Source organism: Eptatretus burgeri, chromosome 1 (genome assembly GCF_056783735.1).
Source record: "Eptatretus burgeri isolate ZD-2024b chromosome 1, Ebu_testis_v1, whole genome shotgun sequence".
Lineage (NCBI taxonomy): Eukaryota > Metazoa > Chordata > Myxini > Myxiniformes > Myxinidae > Eptatretus > Eptatretus burgeri.
The window spans coordinates 84,612,484-84,639,718 of NC_140961.1; the positions used below are offsets into that span (position 1 = coordinate 84,612,484).

General features: G+C 44.3%; 1 protein-coding gene and 1 long non-coding RNA gene across 3 annotated transcripts in view; one reads left to right on the top strand and one right to left on the bottom strand.

Moving 5' to 3' along the window:
- LOC147034882 (homeodomain-interacting protein kinase 2-like) overlaps positions 1-10,723 on the bottom strand; it is a 123,094-nt gene extending 112,371 nt beyond the window's left edge. For both annotated transcript variants that reach the window (XM_085890547.1, XM_085890539.1), the window contains exons 1-2: positions 10,378-10,723; positions 1,138-2,194 (exon numbers count right to left, since the gene is read on the bottom strand). In XM_085890547.1, coding sequence (XP_085746673.1) covers positions 1,138-2,194; positions 10,378-10,396 — 1,076 coding nt within the window. In that variant the 5' untranslated portion in view covers positions 10,397-10,723. The remainder of the gene's footprint in view (positions 1-1,137; positions 2,195-10,377) is intronic.
- Positions 383-22,170, top strand: LOC147034883 (uncharacterized). The gene is made up of 3 exons (XR_015060667.1): positions 383-505; positions 18,745-18,856; positions 21,067-22,170. It is a non-coding gene; the product is annotated as an uncharacterized LOC147034883 (long non-coding RNA).
- The last annotated feature ends 5,065 nt before the right edge of the window (positions 22,171-27,235 follow it).

Here is a 27,235-nt window from a genome sequence, read left to right on the forward strand (position 1 = left end):
ACACCAGGTGGGTTGATTCGGCCTGTCAACTTTCCGAGATTGGCAAAACGAGTACAAGCATACTGGTAACAGGGGGCACTGCATCAGCGGCACAGCTGTGCTCCCAGCAATGATGCAATCAGCAGTCACAGGCTGCAAATGAAACAATAAGTTCTTCACTATGTAGTTCTGAGATTTTTGATGATTAGGCAATAACTTGTATCGTTCTCAACAGTATGCTCGAGACAGTGCTATCGCCAAAAAGGCTATTCCTATGTTTTCAATATCTGACATGACAATGCAGGCAGGGGTAGGGTGCACTTATCTTGAGCTGTCCTGATGCAATTATGAACCGTCAGACTGGTGTTTCGCAGGCAGGGCATTTCAACATTTAGGGCACTATCCCGAGGTTGGACAATCGTTTGAGGGACCCGTCTGCTATATTAGTTGATGGACGTTAAAAATCCCATGGTGTCTTTCGACAGAGCAAGGATCACCGGGACACTGAACAAATTCTGTCTAAAGTGTAAGTAGCGAGTGGTCTGCTCTTCTCAGATATCCATTGACATCAGGTAGCACTGCTTGTTATCTCAGAGTGTGGTTGTTGTGTCGGCACAACCTCCTACACTATAAACAAAAACATGCACCCAGGTGCTTTAGCACGTCACGTGTTAACACGAGATCCATCAAACTGATGACTCATCCCATCATTATATTATATCGAATGGGATATTAATAAACCAGTCAAGAGAAAAATAATAATAATAATAATAATAATAATAATAATAATGACCTCTTATGAAATTAATAAATTAAATGAGGTAGGTACTGTTAAACTGAGGATTGTTTCTTTCTGGTTCCAGCAATGACTTTTGAAATTGAATTTGACATTTCTTTCATGGTAAAGAGACCTTTAACACACTGCATGCTTTGGAAATAGGAAATGTTTCTTCCATGAAATTTTCATTTAAAAAATAAATAACAAAGAGTAAAAACAACCAACAAACATATTTCCAGGAACCAACATGAATTGCAAATGCTGTTCAACTTTCAAATGAACAATTGTATTCATATCAATCAAAGTATCCCTCACTACCACAGATTTAAACAATACATTGTTAAAAGGAAGAACACATGGAAGTTCAGGTGTTCTCTCACCTGTAATAACGAGACTGCAGGTAAGTGGAGCAAACAGCTTTTGAGACATGTGAGGCCGAGCCAAAATCGATGACCTTGACGCGAAAGGGCTGCCGCACAGGGTCCACTAGCATGATGTTTTCGGGCTTCAGGTCAGCATGAATGAGGCCCAGACTCTTGAGTTTCATTAGAGCTGTGGCAACTTGCTGGAGCACGGGTCGGATATACTTGAGGGGCAATGGATTAAAGCTGTTCTGCTTGAGAAAGTCGTAGAGGTTCTGTTCGAGCATCTCAAAAACAAGGCAGGTGTGGTTCTTGTGCTGGAAACATTCATAAGCCTGCACAAAGTTGTAGTCACCAGAGCTTTCTGTGCTGAGGCGAGCAAGAATTCCCACCTCAATCTGGCCCTGTCGTGCATATGATGGGTGGTTCTTCAGGATTTTGATCGCAACTATCTCGCTTGTGCCATGCTTCCAGCATTTCACTACCTGCCCAAACGTTCCTCGTCCCAGGAACTCCAGAACCTCATAGGTGTTGGTCATAGAGCGCAACACCTCATGCTGTACGAGTTGATAATCTCCCTCTGAGCCAACCCCACTCGTTTTGGAGGCTGCCGTGGGGGCTGCTGCCCCACTCACGCCCGCTTCTCGTGGCATTGCTGGTGCCGAATCGTCAAGCAGCTGCACGCTGCCACCTGTTGCTTCCACCTCTTCACTCTTTCTTTTGAGACCACATTTCTGGTACGTGTCTAGCAAGCTCACTGTGCTCCTGCGCATGAGGTTCTGATGGGACCCCGGTGCACCCAGTGAGTGAGGACTCGGGCCGGGTGCTGTTGCAGCTACCATGAGCGGCCCACCTGAGGGCACGATCACCGTCTGCTCGTACGGCCCTATTGGCAATGCCAGTCCAACCAACGGTTGGAAAGAAGGCGGGTCATCTGGGAGGCCATAGTTACGGCGCCGTGGTCTGTCATGGCATGTGTAAGGTGCGGCTTCCACTTTCAGCTTTTTCACACTGCAGAAGGCCCCGGCTTGGGAGTTGACGTGCGGTGAGAAGACTTGCACTTGTGAGGCCATGCCTTCAATGTGGGAGAAAATAAAATAGAGATGGACCATCAATGATAAATTGCAATTTCAGCAGTGTATATGAATATTAATATTTTTGTCATGTTCGAGTGAGCTGCAAACCAACAAAAAAGATACATTGTTATCCCATCACCCGCACAACGGGAGATGGGATTTTGTAATAATTTATGTGTGTCTGTGTGTGTGGGTGTTTGTGTGTCTGTCCGGGCCGTAACTTATTACCATTTGAGCTATTGCCATCAAATTTTAAAGAGCTTCAAATTTTAACACACTTCTGGTAGCTTGTACTTGTTGCTGCATTTGAGGCTGGAGAGTAACTGCTGAAAATGATCTATCCGGGTTCTTCCTAACATCTTTGTTCTTTGTTCGTTTCACATTTCTTTCCACTTTTTCACATTTCTCTTTATTCATTCGAATACTTGCTTTTTCTTTATTCCACTCTTTCCTTATCTATTTGTCTAAGGAGAAGTGAATTGTTGCAGAAAGTTTTCTGGGAGGTTCACTTGGCTGTGCCTGGATGGGATTGAGGGTTGCGGAGTCGCGGCTGAAACCCGAATCCTATCCAGGTTCCTCCTTGATGACTCCACCTTTACTGTTTGTTTATTCGGGTTGCCTATGATGACTCCAATGCAGTATTCGGTCTTCCATTTGATGACTAAAGAGAATATGGAGCCAATTTAATCATTTTCTCAAAGGTCAACATTACATACAAAGAAGCGGATTTATTAATTTGTTTATTAATTATTGGCTGTTTTCATCATGTTTAGCACATGGAAGAAGAAGAAGTCCGAATACAAAGCTGACGCAGACAGGCTTTGCATTTCCAGATGCTTTATCGTTGTTATTGAATTGCAAATTATGTTGACAAGAAAATGAAGTACACTTTCAATTCAGCAGACAAGTGGTTTGATTAATCTCCTTGATTTGTCTGAATAATTTTTATACCATTAATCCAAAATACAGTCAAAAGAAAAAAAAAAACATTTTTTGAAACAAAAATCGAATTTCAAGAACTGAGCATTGATATATTTGATCTTTATTTAATTTTTCACTCGACAGCCATGTACGAAAAATAATGCAGCATTAATCAGCAAATTTAACTTCAATGAACCTCCAAAAATGGAAACATCAATGGAGGTCACCACCTATTGCCCACATTTGCTAAAACTAGTACGTTAATATCACGTGTGTATTTTATAACTGATAATGGACGCCAAAATATATATATATATATATATATATATATATATATATATATATATATATATATATATATATATATTTTACTATTTAACAAATTAACCGACTCAGTAGTGTTGTGGTTAGAGCGTCCGCTCTGAGTTTAGGAGCACGGATGTTTAATTGTGACCACGGTTGAGTCACATCGAAGGCTTTTAAAATGGTACTCCTCTCCTGATGCTCAGAATTTGGAGGATAGAGCACAGACAAATACAGTCAGCTTATATCCACATGCATTGCCAAAAAGATGGTCACTTAACATCCGACAACAAAGATAGAAGATATTATCAGAAGTTTTGTTTGTTCGGACAGCCTTTGTTTGGTTTACATTTGGAGGAAACCCAACACAGCACAACACCCAAAGAACACCATCCCTCTTGTGAAGCATGGTGGTGGCAGCATCATGTTATGAGGATGTTTCTCAGCAGCAGGGACTGCAGCACTTGTCAGGATCGAAGGGAAAATGTATGGATCAAAATACAGAAAAATCCTTGAGGAAAGCTTGCTGCCCTCTACAATAAAGCTGAAATTGAGACAGAAATTAACTTTCAGCATGACGCTGAAGTGTGGATTACGACAGAGAAGTGTGGGTTGGCACTTCTCCTTCCTGGTGCCATACAGCAAGGGCTGTACGGAATGCGGTACCCGCATTTCACCACTCACAGTTTGGGGTCGCACGTTATCTGGTGTGTGTGTGTGTGTGTGTGTGTGTGTGTGTGTGTGTGCATGTGTCAAATACTATAAAATGGTACTGCTCCATGTCAACACCATCTTAACAATACAGAGCCTCACTGGGTTTTATAGATTAGTAAATCTGAGAAAGAACAATCTGTATAAAACTAAATCTTCATGCGGACTCACACACTCATTGACACACGAGCAGATTACAATTGGCTCTGTCATTCTTCCAGGGACAAGCAGGGATAACAAGTTGAAGATCAGTAGAGCGAACAATTATAAATAAAAGAATTGCTGAAGCCAAATAATGAAGTCACAAAAAAATGCCGCACAGTGTCAACTTTGGGTCAAAAAGAGATACAACTGAAATGGTGTCCATTTGAGGAAAGCAGAAACTAACACACAGTGGAGGTGAACCTCAGCAGAAATGAGTACCAGCCAGCACCCAGGTCGTGCGCCAGATTCCGAGCATATCAACTACAAACTGTGTGAGCACGTTCAGTACTTCACAAATTTTAAAAAGCTTGTTCCATCTTTGATTGGAGATAAACAAATGCCAAAGAAAGAAACATACAACGTGTAGCCTTCATGGATAATAAGCCCAACCATAGCTAGTTTTGGGCTAAATAATTAATTGACTCAAAGGATGATCCATTACCTACAATCTGGGGCTTTCCCATGTTATAGCCATAACTGCTTCGGGTCTTCGTTAGTTTTCCTTGCTGCCCGTTTCTTCTTTTCTTGCTTATTTTAGAAGTTGTTCCAATCACACTTGGTATCTCTTGCTCATTTCCTGCTGCTCGATGCTATCTTGACCAACTCATGCCTCTGTGTTTCTTCCCAGCTCCAGAGCTTCACATACCCCACACTCATTTTGTTCCTTTTTATCGTCTTTGTTCCCCTCCTCCATCCATGAAAGTCCTTCCTTTTGAACTCTGTATACGTCACAACTCATGCAGATCTTTTCCTTGTTTACAAAAGACCATGGAACGAATACAGTTCTTCTTCAATCGACTTTTCTCTCATAATCCTCATGGGTTCATACAGTAACTCCACTTCTAAAAATGCCCTCCTGTGTAAGTTAGCCAATTTTCTCTCATTATCCCTTTCTCCCCATGGCTGAGCAGTTCTCTGGTCCGTACACCTGAGACGTGCATGGAAAGTAACAAAAAAAACTTTGACTTCCCATACTTAATACAACAAGTCTACCAAAAGGAAGTAACGAGACAAAAACCGTCAGCATATCAAAGCAATTCCGACAATAAATTCCAATGGAGCACGTCAACCAAGAAGGATATGGATTTAAACACTACAAAGCCAAGGGACATTGAACACCCTCAAACGATCCAGTAAAAGAAAAAATGGATGGGTGGATTTGCACAGAGATCACCAAATTTGTCCTCCTGGGTTCTGAGTCCAGACTGGACACAATATTTTAACTGACAAAGGTCAGGATAGTACATTATTGACCAACAGGCCCCATCACCTGCATACTCGTATGGGAATTGCGTAATTCACCAGAAAATATAAAAAATTAACAACACCACGTGGTGAAGTTGCTAAAACAATTTGGGGAAATAAATGCAGAATTAAAAATAAAAGGGTGATGTCGAGAGTGTTACTGTAGTGATGGTGATGTCGACATCACGTAAAAATAAAAGGTGAAGTTGTGCACAAGAGATTTTTATTACCATAGTTTGCAATCTGCAGGTGGTTGGTGCATGGTCGGGCATGTGTTCATGTTGCAACAGTAACACTCCAAGCGACACCACCAAGACAGTAATACCGTACTCTTAAACAACACCATCTCTACAGCAACACTCTCGACAACACGATCACGAGAGTAACACTCTTCAACAACACCATCTCAAAAGTGGCAGTCCATGTCAACACCATCTCCACAATAACACTGTTGACAACACCATCACTTGAGTAACACTCTTCAACAACACCATCGCTACAGTTGCACTCTCGACATCACCATCGCTACAGTAACACGCGACATCACCATCGCTACAGAAACACTCTCGACATCACCATCGCTACAGTTACACTCTCGACATCACCATCGCTTCAGGAACACTCTCGACATCACCATCGCTACAGAAACACTCTCGACATCACCATCACGACAGTAACACTCTCGACATCACCATCACTACACTAACACTCTCGACATCACCATCACTACAATAACACTCTCGACATCACCATCACTACACTAACACTCTCGACATCACCATCACTACACTAACACTCTCGACATCACCATCACTACAATAACACTCTCGACATCACCATCACTACACTAACACTCTTGACATCACCATCACTACAGTAACACTCCAAGCGACACCACCAAGACAGTAATACCGTACTCTTAAACAACACCATCACTACGGTTACACTCTCGACATCACCATCGCTACAGTAACACTCTCGACATCACCATCACTACAGTTACACTCTCGACATCACCATCACTACAGTTACACTCTCGACATCACCATCGCTACAGTAACACTCTCGACATCACCATCACTACAGTTACACTCTCGACATCACCATCGCTACAGTTACACTCTCGACATCACCATCGCTACAGTAACACGCGACATCACCATCGCTACACTAACACTCTCGACATCACCATCACTACAGTAACACGCGACATCACCATCGCTACAGTTACACTCTCGACATCACCATCGCTACAGTTACACTCTCGACATCACCATCGCTACAGTTACACTCTCGACATCACCATCGCTACAGTAACACTCTCGACATCACCATCACTACACTAACACTGTCGACATCACCATCACTACAGTAACACTCTTGACATTACCATAACTACACTAACACTCTCGACATCACCATCGCTACAGTTACACTCTCGACATCACCATCGCTTCAGTAACACTCTCGACATCACCATCGCTACAGTAACACTCGACATCACCATCATTACAGTTACACTCTCGACATCACCATCACTACACTAACACTCTCGACATCACCATCGCTACAGTAACACTCTCGACATCACCATCACTACACTAACACTCTCGACATCACCATCACTACAGTAACACTCTCGACATCACCATCACTACACTAACACTCTCGACATCACCATCACTACAATAACACTCTCGACATCACCATCACTACACTAACACTCTCGACATCACCATCACTACAGTAACACTCTCGACATCACCATCACTACACTAACACTCTCGACATCACCATCACTACAGTAACACTCTCGACATCACCATCACTACACTAACACTCTCGACATCACCATCACTACAGTAACACTCTCGACATCACCATCACTACACTAACACTCTCGACATCACCATCACTACAGTAACACTCTCGACATCACCATCACTACACTAACACTCTCGACATCACCATCACTACAGTTACACTCTCGACATCACCATCGCTACACTAACACTCTCGACATCACCATCACTACAGTTACACTCTCGACATCACCATCACTACAGTAACACTCTCGACATCACCATCACTACAGTAACACTCTCGACATCACCATCACTACACTAACACTCTCAACATCACCATCGCTACAGTAACACTCTCGACATCACCATCACTACACTAACACTCTCGGCATCACCATCACTACAGTTACACTCTCGACATCACCATCACTACAGTAACATTCTCGACATCACCATCGCTACAGTAACACTCTCGACATCACCATCACTACACTAACTCTCGACATCACCATCACTACAATAACACTCTCGACATCACCATCACTACACTAACACTCTCGACATCACCATCACTACAGTTACACTCTCGACATCACCATCACTACACTAACACTCTCGACATCACCATCACTACAGTAACACTCTCGACATCACCATCACTACACTAACACTCTCGACATCACCATCACTACAGTAACACTCTCGACATCACCATCACTACAATAACACTCTCGACATCACCATCACTACAGTTACACTCTCGACATCACCATCACTACAGTAACATTCTCGACATCACCATCGCTACAGTAACACTCTCGACATCACCATCACTACACTAACTCTCGACATCACCATCACTACAATAACACTCTCGACATCACCATCACTACACTAACACTCTCGACATCACCATCACTACAGTAACACTCTCGACATCACCATCACTACACTAACACTCTCGACATCACCATCACTACACTAACACTCTCGACATCACCATCACTACAGTTACACTCTCGACATCACCATCACTACAGTAACATTCTCGACATCACCATCGCTACAGTAACACTCTCGACATCACCATCACTACACTAACTCTCGACATCACCATCACTACAATAACACTCTCGACATCACCATCACTACACTAACACTCTCGACATCACCATCACTACAGTAACACTCTCGACATCACCATCACTACACTAACACTCTCGACATCACCATCACTACAATAACACTCTCGACATCACCATCGCTACAGTAACACTCTCGACATCACCATCACTACTGTAACACTCTCGACATCACCATCACTACACTAACACTCTCGACATCACCATCACTACAGTTACACTCTCGACATCACCATCGCTACAGTAACATTCTCGACATCACCATCGCTACAGTAACACTCGACATCACCATCACTACACTAACACTCAACATCACCATCGCTACAGTAACACTCTCGACATCACCATCACTACACTAACACTCTCGACATCACCATCGCTACAGTTACACTCTCGACATCACCATCACTACACTAACATGCTTGATATTACCATTGTTACAGTTACACTCTTGACATCACCATCACTACACTCACACTCTCGACATCACCATCACTACAGTAACACTCTCGACAACAGTGAGGAGGAGAGGAAGGGAGGGGAGAGGAAGGGAGGGGAGAGAGAGGATGCGAGGAGAGAGGATGCGAGGGGAGAGAGAGAGGATGCGAGGAGAGAGGGAGCGAGATAGAGGGTGCAGGGAGAGAGGGTGTGAGAGAGGGTGTGAGAAGAGAGAGGGTGCAGGGAGAGAGGGTGTGAGAATAGTGGATGCGAGAGAGGGAGCTAAGGGAGAGGTTGCGAGGAGAGAGGGAGTGAGGGGAGAGAGAGGATGCGAGGAGAGAGGGTGTGAGGAGAGAGAATGAGAGGGGAGAGAGGATGCGAGGGGAGAGGGTGCAAGGGGAGAGGATGGAGGGAAAGAGGGTGTGAGAAGAGAGGATGCGAGGAGAGGAGCGAGGAGAGAGGGAAGGAGGGGAGAGGATATGAGGGGAGAGAGAGGATGCGAGGAGAGAGGAGCGAGGTGAGAGGGTGAGAGGAGAGAGAGTATGCGAGAATAGAGGGTGTGAGGAGAGAGGATGTGAGGGGTGAGAGAGGATGTGAGGAAAGAGGGTGGGTGAGAGGAGAGAGAGGATGTGAGGGGAGAGGGTGCAAGGAAAGAGGGTGCAGGTAGAGATGGGAGAGAGAGGATGCGAGGAGAGAGAGGGTGCGAGGAAAGAGGTTGCGAGAGGAGAGAGAAAGTGCGAGGAGAGAGGGAAGAGTGAGGCGAGAGGAAGTGAGGGAGAGGGTGCGAGGAGAGAGAGAGGGTGCGAGGAGAGAGGGAGTGAGGAGAGAAGATGTGAGGGGAGCGAGAAAGTGGGAGGAGAGAGGAAGGATGCGAGGGGAGAGGATGCGAGGAGGAGAGAGAGGGTGCGAGGGGAGAGAGAGGGTGCGAGGGGAGAGAGAGGGTGCGAGGGGAGAGAGAGGGTGCGAGGGGAGAGAGAGGGTGCGAGGGGAGAGGATGCGAGGAGGAGAGGATGCGAGTCGATGTGAGGGGAGAGGTCACGAGGGGCGAAAGTGCGAGGGGTAGAGGACGTGAGGGGACAAGGTGTGAGGAGATGCGAGGAGTTGCGATGAGGGGCGAAAGTGCGAGGAGGAGAGGACGTGAGGGGACAAGGTGCGAGGAGGTGCGAGGCCGTGTTAAAAGTTCCCCCGGAGTCCCAGATTGCCAGTGCGAGGGTTTTCCCCATACACCAAGCTCGAGGTTTATTTTTCGCCCACGGAGCGTCGCGGCGGCACAAAGAGGGTGAAAGAGGTGCCCAGCCCGGCGATTCGTCCCTGGGGACCGCGATTACACCCAGCACCAAAGCTGGCCATCTTCACACCATCACAACTACCACCCAGTTCCGCGAGACCAAGGTAACCGTGCTCGAGACCCACCGTCGAAGATGGGGGCCATCGCTGCGACGGACTCATCGTTGTCGGCGCAGCCCGCCGGCTGCCATGTTGCGGACAAGCTCTGGACCGTCCGGCCCGACCCGCGGCTTCACGGAGACCACCGAGTCCAGCGGCGGGCGAGGCGCGCTGAGCCCCGACCCGGAGTCCACGGACCCATGGAAGATCCCCGGCAGGGAGCAAAGCTAGCAGTCGAGCGTCATGTCACAGGGAGAAAGCACGACGAACAAACGAGGCGCGGGCAGCGCTGGGGAGGGGACGAGAAGGCGGGACGGGCGGCGGGAAGACTTGGAGGCCCGAAGGAGGAGTGTGATGGTAGGAGGAGTGTGATGGTAGGAGGAGTGTGATGGTAGGAGGAGTGTGATGGTAGGAGGAGTGTGATGGTAGGAGGAGTGGAGTGTGATGGTAGGAGGAGTGGAGTGTGATGGTAGGAGGAGTGGAGTGTGATGGTAGGAGGAGGGAAGTGTGATGGTAGGAGGAGTGGAGTGTGATGGTAGGAGGAGTGGAGTGTGATGGTAGGAGGAGTGGAGTGTGATGGTAGGAGGAGTGGAGTGTGATGGTAGGACGAGTGTGATGGTAGGACGAGTGTGATGGTAGGAGTGTGATGGTAGGAGGAGTGGAGTGTGATGGTAGGAGGAGTGGAGTGTGATGGTAGGAGGAGGTACCATCCTCGCAACACAACGTCCCGAACCGCGCTTTGGGGCGGACACATCTCCAAAATGTGGTTGCGCTTGTGGAAGATAAAATTGATGTCCACAATCTAATCTTTGATAACACCGACAGAAATAACTGTTTGTTCGAGTACAAGATGTCTTTCTTCGGACGATTTCGTGCCATTTATAAGATGACGGCCAATTCACGAGTGTGATATCCATTGGTTGTTTAATGATTGCTTCAAGGTGATATGAGTGGAAACAACGAAAAACTCACATTTACTCCTTTCACTACTTTTTGTCTGTACTCGAGGAAGATTGCACACATTAACATATTGTTATATAATATCTGCCTACTGTTGTGTTTCTGGCTGCAAAGGGTTAAATAATGCATCGATAGTATAACGATAGTTCTTTCAAAGTGTCTGTTTAATGACATGACAAACTAGAAGGGCACTCGGTGGAGCTCCGACCACCACCACGCAATGCTTCATTCACAAGAACACATCGGGCCCAGTACATTTTTAAGATATCAAATCGTTGTTGTCCCGATCTCTCAATGGCGAAGAATTGCTTAAAAAAGTTACAGTAGCCCGATCCGGATCGGGATGTGGATCATCACCAATATCTAACCAAGTTGTCCTTGTCACACACCCAACCTGTCCACCAAATTTCATCCGAATCCGTCCACAACTTTTTGAGATGTCCTGCACACGAACAGACAAAACAAGAAGACGTCGTGCAGAGCACGATCCTTGCAAAACCCATAAAACAAATTTGACCTCAAAAATAATTGGTGGTTGAATTCAATGACCAAATATGCAACTTCTCTTCAAATTTCAAATCAATCGGATTATGATTGACAATTTTAGAAATTCGGCCTATGTTGACCTTTTGGCCAATGTTGACCTCAAAACTAATTGGCCGTTGAATTCAGAAACCTGATATGCAACTCCTCCACAAATTTTAGTCAATCAGATGAAAATTGAGGATTTTAGAAATACCACCTAAGTTGTTGACCTTTTGCCAAAGGCCAAAGAGAGGATGCGAGGAGACACACACACACACACACACACACACACACACACACACACACACACACACACACACACACACACACACACACACACACACGAACACGGATTTTGGTAAAAGACACACAACATCAACCACAGAACACCCCTTGACGAGGATCCGTGGGTCGCTCCATGGAGATCAATCGGCTGTCTGTGCTGCCGGCTTGTTTGAGAGAACTGCCTGTGATCATGCTGCTGCTACTACTCCGATTACAACGACTACTACAACTACAACAAGAAACGTGCATCGCCCTGGGGACGACCCAAACACAACGACCCCTCCAATTTTGCTGCTATTGCTGGCTAATGAGATGCATCTGATAATTGCTGTATTTGGTGGTTGAGATTGTGAATGCACCAACTCAATCAAAATCTGCAATATTGCAACAACTACATCAGCAAATGTCATAAATGCAAAACAATCGAGAGGAATCGATTTAAATTGTCATACGCTTTTTATACAAGTTTTAAGGCTCCGTGAAGAGCAGAACAGGGGGCGAAGTGTCAACAGACACAAAGTCAGATAAAGGGGAAGCAGGAAAACAACAACCAGCTCACAGATGTACCACAGCATGAAAAAAGGAGTTTGAGATGGTTGGTGGGCAGCAGACTGGAAGCGCCAAAGTTAACGAGTGAGACTAGACAGAGACGATGATCACAAGATCATCTTCCATCTGTTTGGAAATCCGCCAACAATCACTGCATTACATAAAACATAGGGGCAATACCCCATGGTGCTCACCTGGTAGCAGCTAGATAAGATAACCATGGAACCACTGGCAGGCATGGATGATCCACAAAATATATAATGGAGAAAAAAGTAAATACCTATGGATTTTTTTTAATGCTGTTAACAAACTTTGGTACATCATGGGTGATAAAGGTTGTGGTCACAGACAAAGCTTTCATCTGCAGCCTGATGGAGTACTGCTCTCCCCTCTGGACTGGTGCTCCTGCCTCTCACCTTTCTCGGCTTCACGCTGTGGAAACCAAGGCATTTAGGATCATTGGCATCTCCCGTGGTGAGGCTGAGTCTTTGGGCCTTTCACTCTCTCACCGCAGGCAGGTCGGTGGTCGTTCTGTCTTCTACTGTCTCCTCTCTGGTCTGACCCCCCCCCCCCACCTGCTCTGTCTGAGGTATGTCGCCCACATATTTCCACAGGGTGCTCAAAGTCCACCAACAACCTCCTGGTAAAACTACCAAAATCACTGCTCACCTTCACTCTTTCATTCCTCTTTTTTCCACCTTTCCCACACTCTCTTTAATCCCAGTCTTTGCTCCAGGCCTTCAAAACAGTTGTTCACCACCACCTCATATCTTCCCCCATCCAAAACCTCGATCTTTTCTACCCCCGTTAATCCACCCCAAACCCACCTCCATCAAATTCCCTGCTTTCCTTCTTGAAAGTCCCCTTTCGTGTAAGGTCCTGAAAGTTCCTGTCATGTCCATCTTGTAAACCACGTGTTCCCTGCCCCCATCCCTCTCCCTTCCACAGATCTAATGTCCCTGTTCCGCACTGTTTTGTCCTTCTCTCTCTCGCCCCTCTTGTGTCCTGCCCCCTTGTTGTGCATTGTGTGTTCGCTCTCATATGAGCCTCGACAGTGTTTACCAAAAAGAAAAAAAACCTCTCTGCCTATGGTATGTAAGGCCAACTCCACACATGGCTTACTGATTTCCTACATGCATTTAGGTAATGTGTGGCACCCAATGGAATCCTTTCATCACCTCTCCTTGTTAAAGCTGGAGTGCCTCAAAGCAGTGTTCAGGTTCCAGTCCTATTCCTGATCTTCATAAATGATCTCTCTGACTATCTGGGAAATCCCCTTTAATTATTTACTGATGACTCCATCTTCTTCTGTGACGCCCCTCATCCGAAAGACAGGCAGGCTGCAGCCTCTCCCCTCTCTTTAGACATTGAAAAAGATCACAAACTGGTGAAGCACTTGGAATATGTCTTCCAATCCTGATAAATGAGCTCACACATTCACTATCTCTCCACGAAAAGACCATTTGGCAAACCCTCCAATTTACTTTCTGAACAATACACTTGAGGAGTTCAATCATTCAAACTCCTGGGTGTCATTATCAGCCATGATATTTCTTGGGAAAACCACATTTCAAACTTGGCCTCGAAAGCTGGCTGCTCTCCCCTGTGGCTGGCTCCCCTGCCTCACATCTTTCTCAGATTGATGCCATGGAAATCAAGTCCTTTAAGATTATTGGCATCTCCCACGATGAAGCTGAGGATATGGACCTATCCGTTTGGCATCACCGACAGGTCAGAGATCTCACTGTCTTCTACCGCCTCCTTCCTGGTCTTGTACCCTCTGCTCTTTCTGTGATTTGTCCCCCGCTAGGCTTCTGCAGGGTGCACATGGTCCACCATCAACCACCTTCTGGTGAAACTACCTAAATTCCATATCACTGCTCACCTCCACTCATTTGTTCCTCTTTTTCCCCAACTGTGAAACCAAATTCCACATCCTCTTTCATCTCATTCTTCCTCCAGGTCTTCAAGACAGCTGTTCACCACCATCTCAGATCATCCTCCATCCAAGACCATGATCTTTTTTTTTTAACCTTCGTTAACCCGCCACCCCACAACAATCCCTCCTCCTTCCAAATTTCCAGTTTTCCCTCTGGAGAGTTTCTTTCTGCATCCATCTTGTCCACCCCATACATCCTCTCCTGCCCCCCATTCCTCCCCACACGCGTTGTTTGTCCACCTCCCTCTGTCTTGGTCTTCGGCTCTGCTGTTTGTATTCTCTCCCCCCCCCTCTCTTTGCTGTTCATTTTGTCCTGTTGCGTCCTGATCCATTCAATGTACTAGGACGATGTCATCCATGAGCCTCGTCTATGTGTACAAAAAAAACAACTGATCATAATGTCTCGTGGAATTTATTATTTCTCTTGTTGATCAATCCAATGTCTTTTTATGCAAAATATATCTTTCTGGCAAACTCAATCCTGGGGGAACACACATACTCAAACGGAAGACCAAATACTGCATTGGTGTCATCTTAATGGAACCCGAAGAAGTCAAGAGCAAAGATGGAGTCTTCAGGAGGAACCAGGATAGGATTCGCGTTTCAGCTGCTGCTCCACAACCCTCAAACCCATCCAGGCATAGTCAAGTGAGTCTTACAGAAAACTTTCTGCAAGAATTCACTTCTCCTTAGACAGATAACAAAAGAGAGAAATAGATTAAAGAGATGAAAAAGCAAGAATTGGAATGAATAAAGAGAATTGTGAAAAAAAAATAGAAATCAGTGTGAAAGGAACAAAGATGTCGGGAAGAACCCGGGCAGAGACATTTCAGCAGTTACTCTCCAGGCTCAAATGCAGCATTGCATAATCCATATAGAAGGATCATATAAACAGTCTTATAAGATTCACATGTATGTTCGATTTTGCAAAGAAAATGCCTGATTAAGTGAAGACTTACCAATGAAGGTGAAATTTTGAAAATTCCCTCTTGAATACAGACATCGTTTCATTCTCAATAGCCCGTGTTATTCCACCAGGAATTTAGTTTTGCTTCAATTATGTTTTTGATCAATACTACAAATAAAAGACGAGGTTCCCTTTCCTTCTTCTCCCTGTTCTATCTCCACACTCTGGACACACTGCTTTACACACTAGCAAGTGAGCTTCTCACCTGTAAACACGGAGAGGTTCATGGATGAACTTCACCCCTCATATGTCACCGTACAACTAGCCCAGTTGGGATCGGCATCTCATCTTCAAAAAATTGTGCCTCGGTTCTGGCTTCTCCTCTTTCTTTGCTTTTCTGTGGATCATTCTCAGAAGTTTGCCTTCCTGCTTTGTGAAAACTTGCAAATGTCACTCCAATTCAACCGAAAGAAGGGTTCCAAGAAGGATCCTCTGAACTCCACACCAATCACCTCGTGGCTAATTATCAATAATGAGATGAAATCATTGACGGACCCCAGTTTCGTGTCTATCCTGGCCATTCCAGCATTGACTTACTCCTTTAGCTAATTTACCAATGGATGGATGTCCTGAACCTCAAGATAAGTCACGATAGCCTTGCTGGAAACTTCCACACGTGTTTATGTGCCTGGTCACGAAGATGTTTTCCGATGGCATCGGGGGTCGTCTTTTTCTTATTGAAGTTTTTCCCCATTTACACAAGAGTCACTTTGTTTTGGATGGCATTCTTTTTACTCATCTTCCCTTGAAGGCTGCCCTCCTTTGGGATAAGGTGCTGGATCCTCTCATATTTCTGAGACGATACACTAATGACCTCTCTGCCTCTCTGGAAAATCCTCAAGACTAATACGGGACTTTTGAAATGATGTATTCCACCCAGGAATGCTTGGCACACATGAGCAAAATCCCCTGGCAATGAGATCACCAGGGCGGAGGAACGTATACAGTGTGTGCGAGATAAGGACTGTTACCTGAAATGGCTCATAAAGCTTATAAAAGAAGCCGAAAATACTTGGAAATGTTCCAGCGAGAAAGGAGTGTGCCTCCATACAACGACTTAGTTGGAAAACTTTCTGAACTCGCGTAAAGACGCTGATATATTGCAGATCCTCGTACTGAGAACTCCCGAGGCAGTGTGGATGGTTGCAAGGCCCGTAGGTTTGTGGACAGGCGCGATCTACCAAAACCTTCGACCATCACTGCCAGTGAGTGGATATCTGAATCTTGGTGGATTAGCTCGTGTGAACATGGCAAGCTTGATGATTTATTTAATGGACGTCCGCAATTTAAAAGATTATGCCATCGTTACCAACAGTCAGTCGGGCAGATTTCCCAGAGGGAGAGACTATCTGGTTTGGTTGCTTCTTAACACCGCGGGGAGGATCATATCTGGGTCTTGTCAATACACAGGGTAAGTTCAAAGTGATGATATTTACTACAAATCATGCTTGCGAGGAGGGGGATGAGGGTGTGGGCTGTGAGGGCTGTCTCCTGCTTCTCTAGCTTGTGTTAACACGGAATTGTAGGAACTGAATACCTCTCATCCACGAATAGTTCTCGTATTTCCTATATTTTTGTGTGTCAGATTTTCATTGAGAAACACATCAATTATAGTTAACCATTTTTAAATTGCCACTCTTTCGTCTAAATGCTGAAAATTGTTGTTTTTTTTTATTACGATTTGAATCACAGATTTCACACTAGTAACAGGGCAGGTTAAAAGTAAAAGTGTCGCTGTCGAGCAGAACCAGGTCAGTGTGAACACACACACACACACACACACACACACACACACACACACACACACACACACACACACACACACACACACACACACACACACACACACACACATTCACACACATTCACGTCCCTCATCTTGTTATCTCTCTGCCCGGGTTCTTCCCGACATCTTTGTCCCTCATCACGTCCCTCATCCTCATATCCTCATCATGCGCAGAAGGCCTTGTTAGCATTTCATGGATCATGTATACAGTCGCATATTCACAAATGATGGCACCCAAGGTTGAGGTTACCAACCTATGGTTGGTTACCTTGAGCCGTGAGTGATAGGCTGCACAGCTGGCTCGTTGGCTGCTGATTTGGAGAGGATAACGCTTGGGTCATGCACCTGGGCGTCATCTCTCTATAATTCCAGCAATGTGTGTGTGTGTGTGTGTGTGTGTGTGTGTGTGTGTGTATGTATGTGTATGTGTGTGTGTGTGTATGTGTGTGTGTGTATGTGTGTGTGTGTGTGTGTGTGTGTGTGTGTGTATGTATGTGTATGTGTGTGTATGTGTATGTGTGTGTATGTGTGGGTGTGTATGTATGTGTGTGTATGTGTGGGTGTGTATGTGTGTGTATATGTGTGTGTGTGTGTGTGTATGTATGTGTATGTGTGTGTGTGTGTGTGTGTGTGTGTGTGTGTGTGTGTATGTATGTGTATGTGTGTGTGTGTGTATGTGTGTGTGTGTATGTGTGTGTGTGTGTGTGTGTGTGTGTGTGTGTGTGTGTATGTATGTGTATGTGTGTGTGTGTATGTGTGTGTGTGTGTGTGTGTGTGTGTGTGTGTGTGTGTGTGTGTGTGTGTGTGTGTGTGTGTGTGTGTGTGTGTGTGTGTGTGTGTGTGTGTGTGTGTGTGTGTGTGTGTGTGTTTGCGTAGTACTCATTTCCCATGATAAATGTTGTGAACTTTTAAACTCGCACAATCTTTTGTTCAGTAAATGTAGGGTACACATAAGTGCAGCGCAGATACCGTGGTGTGCGAACGTACACGGATATTTCTCATGCACGTCTTAACGTAATTTAGCATGCAACGATGAATCGGTACTGAATATTTATTTGATAGCTTCAGACATCCTTACAATTCGGGTGACAAAGGTATTACAGCACACGTGATATTTCTGTGTTTGGAACTCCAAATGACGTCATCCGATGTGCGCAAAGTGAAAACGGACCAAAAGCTGACATTTTGTGATTTAATAATTCAGAAATAATACAAATGAACCAAAAGGTACGAGTGGTTTATATTATTATCTCCACTAATAAATGTGTGTGTGTGTGTGTGTGTGTGTGTGTGTGTGTGTGTGTGTGTGTGTGTGTGTGTGTGTGTGTGTGTGTGTGTGTGTGTGTGTGTGTGTGTGTGTGTGTGTGTGTGCGCGCGCACAAGGGTGTAGCCAGAGGTCCAAAAGCGATGAGGCGAAAAGAGGTGAACTTGGTTGATGTGACGGTGCACGTTGCGCAGCGTTGCGAGCGCCAACGACACGAAGCTATCGATCACGGTGAGGGGTCTGGGGGCCACTCAAGGCCCCCAGAAGCCAATGCATTTTTGATGCCCAGAAACCTATTCTTGGCTAATTTCAATGCTCAAAATTTTAAAATGTCAATGTTCATTCATAAAATGCAATGACTCTCACCACGCCCAACCCCACATGTTCTGTCATCATTCAATCACAATGACAGAGCCAAGTGCACGAGCTGGTGCCTCATGAGATCAGTGTACTGGGAGGAGGGTTGTTCAGTCACTGTCGGGGGGGGGGGGGTGGGGGGTATTGTCCTATTTAGGTATTGTGATAGGAGTGGAGATAACAGTATTCAGAGCACTGCCGGGTAGCTTTGATAGTTTACTCTCCAGGGAGCTCAAATGGCCAGAGGGCTCAGGCCAGATCATATTTCAGGAAATGAGCGACGAGGCAACTTCCTCGTCTGCCTCAGCCTGGCTTCGCCCGAGGTGTGTGTGTTGTTCATAAAGCATAACATATTCTTTCTGATATCTCTCCTGCTATCTCTCTCTCTCTCTCTCTCTCTCTCTCTCTCTCTCTCTCTCTCTCTCTCTCTCTCTCTCTCTCTCTCTCTCTCTCTCTCTCTCTCTCTCTCTCTCTCTCTCTCTCTCTCGCTCTCTCGCTCTCTCGCTCTCTCGCTCTCTCGCTCTCTCGCTCTCTCGCTCTCTCGCTCTCTCGCTCTCTCGCTCTCTCGCTCTCTCTCGCTCTCTCGCTCTCCCTCTTCCTAATACAGTGCAGCACCCTCCTCTCTCCTCCTCTTTCTATGTCTTTGGACGTACCCAGTCGGTGGTTATGTGGAGATGGTGGTTATCTCTATACATGTCTGGATGGTGGTTACGTCCAGGTGGTGTTTGTCTCCAGTCGTGTCCAGGCAGTGTTTGTCTCTGAACGCGTCCAGGCGTTGTTTATGTCTGAAGAGGAGTTTGTCTCGAGATGGGAGTTTGTCTCCGGATGTGTCCAAGTGATGTTTGTCTCCAGACAGCTTGCCTTCCTACATGGCCTGGCGATGTTTATGTCTGGACTGTGTTTATCTCTGGACATGTATGGGCAGTGTTTGTCTTCAGAACGTGTCTGGGCAGAGTTTATGTCCAGACGGGAGTTCGTCTTCAGAATCGTCTGTATGGTTTTTGTCTCTGGACAGCTTGGCTCCGGGCGTATTCAAGCAGTGTTTGTTTCCGAACATGTCTGGGCGGTGTTTATGTCCAGACGGGTGCTGTCTCTAGATGCATCTGGGTGGTGTTTGTCTCTGGATGCTTGCAGACAGTGTTTGTCTCCAGACACATCCGGGCGGTGTTTGTCTCCAAACGTGTCTGGGTGGTGTTTATGTCCAGACTGTGTTTTTGTCTCTCTGGACATACTTATTCCCCATGAGGAGTACTTGACACGTGCCAAGTTTCAATTTCTTCGATGGAGCGGTTTTGGAGATACATAGGTCCAAAGTTTTTCCTTTTTTCCAACACAGCGGATAAACCATGTGACCTATGACATCATAATTATCATTAAAACATTATACATGAGTACTCGCACCTATGGTGAAAATTTTATGTCACTCCGAAAAGAAGTTGCAGAGAAAACAGAAAATAAATTAGCATGGACAGATGTACAGATGTACGGATGGACGGACAACCCAAAAACATGCCACCGGCGGCTTCATCAACGGAGGCATAAAAAGCTATTTCAAAGCAATAACTATTTTAATGAGGTAATGTTGTCCATTTTGTATAATCCTTTCAACATTATATTCGTGTTGGAAATAATCCCTCATAAATTTTGATATATTTCCATACAAGAGGGCATAAATTAATAGGTATAGCTTTAGGCAGGACATTCACTGTTAAACATAAATTGTACAATTCAGAATGTTATTATTATTATTATTATTATTATTATTATCTTTCATATTAGTAGAAGCACCCAAGAGAGTGGCCAGGAGGGTCATCTTGTTATATTTCTGATTTATGATAAGTCATGCCATAGCGGAGAACCCGTCCTACAGTTGATCATGGTCCAAGTGTGCGACACGTTCTTCTGACACGTCCCTTTGTTTGAGTGGTGTATACGCAATAGAACGCTGCTTCAAACGCTCCCAAAAAATAAAAAATAACCCAAGTTAAGTATATTAAACAAAAACTTGTACTGCTTATGTGCATATGTAATACATTGTGGTTATATAGCTTGGATAATTCCAACTACACCCACCCCCTCCCCAGGAAGAAAATTCCAAGATGGGTGAAAAAAAAACAACAACATTTTTCAAAACTTGATGGAATCAAATGAAACTTGCACTTTCACAACCTGAGGGTGCCCTCATGAATCTCTGAAAGTTTCAGCTTCCTTGGTCAAATCCTCTCGGAGGAGTAGATGATGATACAACATACAGTACATACAGCACACATACTGTACCTCTGGACCTCTGGTAGCTTGTACATGTTGCTACGTTTGATCCTGGGGAGTATCTACTGAAATCTATCTCTCTGGGTTCTTCCCGACATCTTTGTTCTTTGTTCCTTTCATACTTGTTTCTAAATATTTTTTTAACAATTCTCTTGATTCATTCTAATTCTTGCTTTTTCTTCTCTTTCATCTTTTACTCTATTCCTCTCATTCGTTATCTGGCTCTCTTAGGAGAAGTGAATTCTTGCAGAAATGTTTCCTTAAGACTCACTTGGCTTCGTCTGGAATGGTTTGAGGCTAGAGGAGTAATGGCTGAAACCTGAATCCTACCCAGGTTCATCCTGATGACTCCATCTTTGCTCTTTATGTTGTCGGATTCCTTCTTGGTCTTCCGTTTCAATATATTATATAGAATATGGATTATTATTACTAATACAGGAAGCCTGAGATCTGCACGATAAGTGGACCTTTATAGTATTCCTTTAACGACCCTATTATTCCCAGCTTCTTGTAGGGTTGGGGGACGGAAGGTTTTTGGCCCAAATCTTTCATGAACCGGCTACGTAGGCTCAACGTTTGACTGAAGGCGATTTGGGCAGGAAATTGAAATAAAAAATTCAAGGTGTCGGCGACAACTTGCTGACTCTTCATGAAAGATATCGTGGGATCTTTCACGTCCACCAATGAGCAGTGCTGGCAGATGGGCCCCTCCGGCTTCAAGTACCTATGAGGGACGGCGCACACGTTGATGCATCACCATCGCCGTTCATGTGAAACACAAGGATGACAGTTTATAGCCGGGCCGAGATTCGGACTCATATTGGACGGCTCATATATCTCTCGGATATCCTGCCAGCCCTTTGCATTAAAGTTACATGAAGGTCCATTTGTGGCAAAGCTGAAATAAATTGGTGACTTGGTCCGCAATGAAACGGCGTGGATTCATTTGAAAAGAATTAACAAGATATAATATTCTGCGAAAAGATCAGCATTATTCTCTTGTCGTTTTTCACTGCTTTGCAATATTTAGTATTCTTTTTTATTTCTTTCTCGAGAGCCATTCTTGTATTGCAAGAGTGATGCAGGTGCATGGCGTCATTGTGCAATCCAATAAGAGTGATGTCACTGCATGAGCAGATGAATATGGACAGTGGGGGTTTGAATGCACATAAGCTGTGCACAATGAAACAGAATTTCTTTTTAAATCTTTTTTTTTTTGCACGCACTTTATTTTGGAGATGATTTCACTTTACTCCCACTCTCTTACATATGAATGGTTGATTGGAGACACTTGTAGTTATTGCGATGTCTGTGAGAGGATCGCATCAAAAGGTGTGCTGTCGTCGTTTGTTCATCCTCCACCCAAAAACACAATAAAAACAACTCGATTTCTGCGATCACACAGCGATCGCCAAGGGTAAGCCTCCACCAGCACCGATGAGCTAATGATGGCCAGATTATTTTTGAACTACCATATGACCTTGATGGCTTGACCTTCAACATTTTGGGATAGAGTGTAAATTAAGAAAAGTGTGTTCCCATCTATAATGTATGCATAACACTTACCATCTTAAAAATTGGAGGAAAATTATTCAAGTTATGATCAAAAAGGTGTTTTTAAATTAATTAGGTCACAATCTCAAATAAAAAAACATAGGGGCAGTACCCCTGGGCGCTCATCTCTTTGTGGCTGATTAAGATAATCAGGTAACCACTGGTTGGCATGGATGACCCACAAAATATATTATGGAGAAGAAAGTAAATACCTATGGATTTTTTTTAATGCCCTGAACAAACCTTGATACATCACTGGTGATAATGGTTGTGGTCAAGTTTCATCAGAATTGCATGCATAGTTTCTGAGAAGAAAGCAAATACATATTTTTGTGGGCAACCCCCATAGCTCCCCTTCGAGCCCAACTTTTTTAAATGCCATGAACAAACTTTGGAACACACACGATGATGAACGTTGTGATAAAGTTTCATCGAAATCGTATTTGTAGTTTCAGAGAAATTGCAAATATTTGTGGATGGACGGACGGACAACACGCCATCCCATAATAAAGCTCCCTGGAACTATGTTCCAGGTGAACTAAAAAGTCAGTCAAAAACACTGATCAAATATCAGGTGCACAACTTCAGTGCAGGTCCACTATTATGATGCAACGACATCTTGGAAGGCCAAGTGCTATTTAAGATTCCTCATTGGCAAAATTGAGCGATGACAAAAAACGTGTTGTTTATTTCAGACCGGCATTTTATCTTGAGCTTTAACCCGAAAGGGAAAGGGTATGATGTAAATGAAGCATGCATGTGCATTGCTCATGGGCATCTAGGCTATCTAGAAAGGGCAATTCCGTTCTGATCTGTAAAAACCTTCATCAAGTTATGGTGAAAAATGTTAAATTGTATATAATTGGGTCATGACCTTAAAATTGGGTCATTGTCAAAAAAAAATGACATCAACCCTGCATGCTTTTTATTCCCTTTATTGAGGCAAAATTTATTCCCACGTTTTATTCCCCAAAAGTCTAGGCAGGCTCCAAGATGCAGCTTGGACATTGGCAGAAAAAAAGAAGGAAGAAAAAAATAACCCAGATGGTGATTTTAGTACTCCAAGGGCTCTAAGTCCTAAGAAACCCTGAGGGACCATTAAAAACTGAGGCCACTAATTGTAAACACCAACCCGACAACAGATTTAAACCTTCTCCTATCCTCAAGGGGGAGGCTTAATATGAGTCTTAAATAAACGCGAAAATGAACAGAATCATGGAAAGGAAGCACATCTTTCCACGAGCAAGGTGAGCACACAGCTGTTGACGCTTTCATGCAGCTCAGCTATCGTGGTTTATGAGGTCACACAATTGGGTTTGTAATGTCGTAAATACTTGTTTTAAAAATTAAAAGAATACCCCGTGGCCATGCCCTGAACTGCTTCACTTTCCTTCCAGGTTCATCTAAACTTTGTAAATTAATTCACCGGTTATTATTTACCTTACTTGTTATTTACCTCAATATTCGCTGCTTTCCCTTCAATATTATCCACACGCTTTTCGACAAAACCTTTGGTGGGGGGTATATTGTAATTGGCTCAGTCCGTCTGTCCATCCATCATGCTATCTCCTAAACGGTTGTGCAGAAATTCACCAAAGTTGGTGCCAATGACGACCACATGACAAAAATGTGCAAGAGCAATGTCATTTTGGTCCACCCCATGGGACCATGTGGGCGAGGGTGTAAAGGTCAAATGTCAAAAAATGCAATCACGGACACATTTTAAAACAATTTATCATGAAAATTGTATATGCAATTAGCATTGGGGGATACATGAAATATGTAACTTTTTTTGGATTTAACCCCTGGTTCATGCCTTCGGTGGTGGGGATTTAGGGTCACAGGGGTCAAAAAATGTTTTAACTCAAAATATGATATTGAGTCATGGTGGAACTTTTTGCCATCTTTGAACTTTGTTTTAGGTGGGAAGCGTTGGGATTTGTGATGGCATTCCATTGAGCTTGCTCTAGTTATTCAGGGACTTCCTGCACGTGCTATGCACCTCCGACATAAGTGTGGCTCCACAGGCACGTTCGCCGTCACCACAAGGACGCCTCCGTGGGTGCTCTCCGATGCTACCACAAGGGTGGAATGCTACCACAATGCTACTCCGATGCTACTCTCCCTCTGCACACACACTCTTCGCCATGTATAAGAAAACTCATTTTCCAATCAGATTTTGTTGTGACGGAGTTGAATCATTTATTCATGCATTTACGGAGAGAGAAGCGCACACAGAATCTCTCTGCTTGGGAGCTCCAATCAGAATTATTTTATACACTGAAGCAAGTGAGGGTGTGGTTACATAGCGTGGGTTGGTTGAACAAAACAAGTTACATCTGGTGAAAAAAACCCAGTATCAGTGGCACTTGGTACATTGTGGAGTGTCAACAGAACTGTGGGGATGGTTTTTGTTGAGGTTTGAGTAACATGACAGCTACACTCCAACATTAAAGTGAAACGGACTGGGTGAAAGATTTGTTGTAGGACACGATGCTCTGAGCCAATGGACAGGCTTTTGGTCAATCTTGGAATTCAGGTTTTCCGTCACCTGGTTTCGGGGTGACCCTCGGTTATCTCGGTGAATGAGTTGAGCCTTGAGCTAGGTCAGCATATCCAAGAATAAATCGTTCCTCCAGTTCATTTCTTTCATAGCCAAATACAAATCAGACATTTCCTTGAGCCGTTTGGACAAGAGCCCTCACCTTAAACATCCCTTTTCCCACCAGCAGTCCATCACAGGCAGATATAGGTTGAGTCAAACAAGATTAAACATTGTTAAAGTATAAACAGTTAATATTAGTCATAAAGCAACGTGGCACGCTGTATATGTATATGTGCAAGTTTGAGTGTGTGCATGTATGTGCACATGTCTATGTTCAAAATTATTTTGACAGCCACCACAAGCGCAACTCTGCACATGCACTGCACCACCACGCCACCCACCACAAGGGTGGCTCTTCATGCGCACTATGCAAAGCTGCCATAAGGGTGGTGCCTCAATGCTTCTTTTCTTTGTGCAAATCAATGGGTGGACCATTCCCGAACCTTCACAGAAAATTTTGGAAAAGGGAGGGGGAGTAGTAGCAACTTGGACAAGAAGGTTGGGACTGTTCGCTAACTAGGGCAACAAAGAATTGTTCCCGTTGTCTCCATGAGAAAGCGGTAGAATGGACCCATCTTCCTGCTGTCCATCTTCTCTGTGTCATAGCTCTTCCATGGGCATAGGCCATGTATTTTTTTAAAAAGTTGAATTAATGACTTTCTTCCCATGTTCATGATGTTGTGTTTTATGGACACTTTGTAGATGGGGACACATTTTCTTAATTGATACTCTATCCCTAAATGTTAAAGGTCAAGGTCATATAGCAGTCCAAAAAAAAAAAAAATGCCATCAATGAATCGTGGGCCAAAGGTAGGTCATGGGCAATCACCAAGGTTAAGCCCGGAGAGGCTTACCCTTGGCGATTGCTTTGTGATCGCAGATATCCATTTTCCAGCTGACACTGCTCATTCTGTAAAATCCTGCTTCCTATAGAACTAACAGATGTACTTGACATTGCCCAGTATTGTTCTCATCCTGTTGGCATTTTGAAGAAATCAATTTTTTTTTCTATTTTTGGGCGGGGCCAAAAACATTTCCCAACACCCACTAAGGAGTGGAGTTGGGGATAATTTAATATTACTGAGCTGTTGGCTACAAAGGTTTCGGCACTATAAAGGGATAAAAAAAATTAGGCACTATAGAGGGTTTTTTATTTTTATTTTATTTTTTCGAAAACACTCCATTTTTTGATACTCACTGATGAACCTCTGAAAGTTTGACGAATATCCGTTTGGCCATGTCTGAGAACAATGCCGACACACAGACATCCAGGCAGACACACAAACGGCTCTCTTATATAGGGTGTTTTTTCAATTCACATCCACTAAAAACTATAACAGTTAGGAACCTAATATTTTGAGTAAAGGAAGCCGAATGCTACAGAAAGATATGACATCATCCACACAATTGATTACCTTAAATGAAGTGCTGAAAATGTCCACCACCATGTTGCAGGCACAAATTCATTCTTCGCAGCATGCTCTCCGACACAGAGCGTAGCATTTCTTGCGGAATATTGCTGATTGTGTCACTGATTATTGTTTTCAATTCACCAAGAGTGCGAGGATTTGTAGTGAATACTATATCCTTCAAATATCCCCACAAAAATGAATCTGACGACGTAAGATCTGGGGATTGAGGTGGCCATCATGACTTGGACTCCACGTGGTCACCAAAGAGTAGCCTAAGTTCGTTCATGCTGTGTAGCGAAGTGTGACTCGTGGCACCATCTTGCTAAAACCATCCTTGCTTGATTTCATCTTCTGTAAGGTGCCCAAGAAACTCATGGATTATGTTGATGTTACATTCTGAGTTTACTGTTTCTT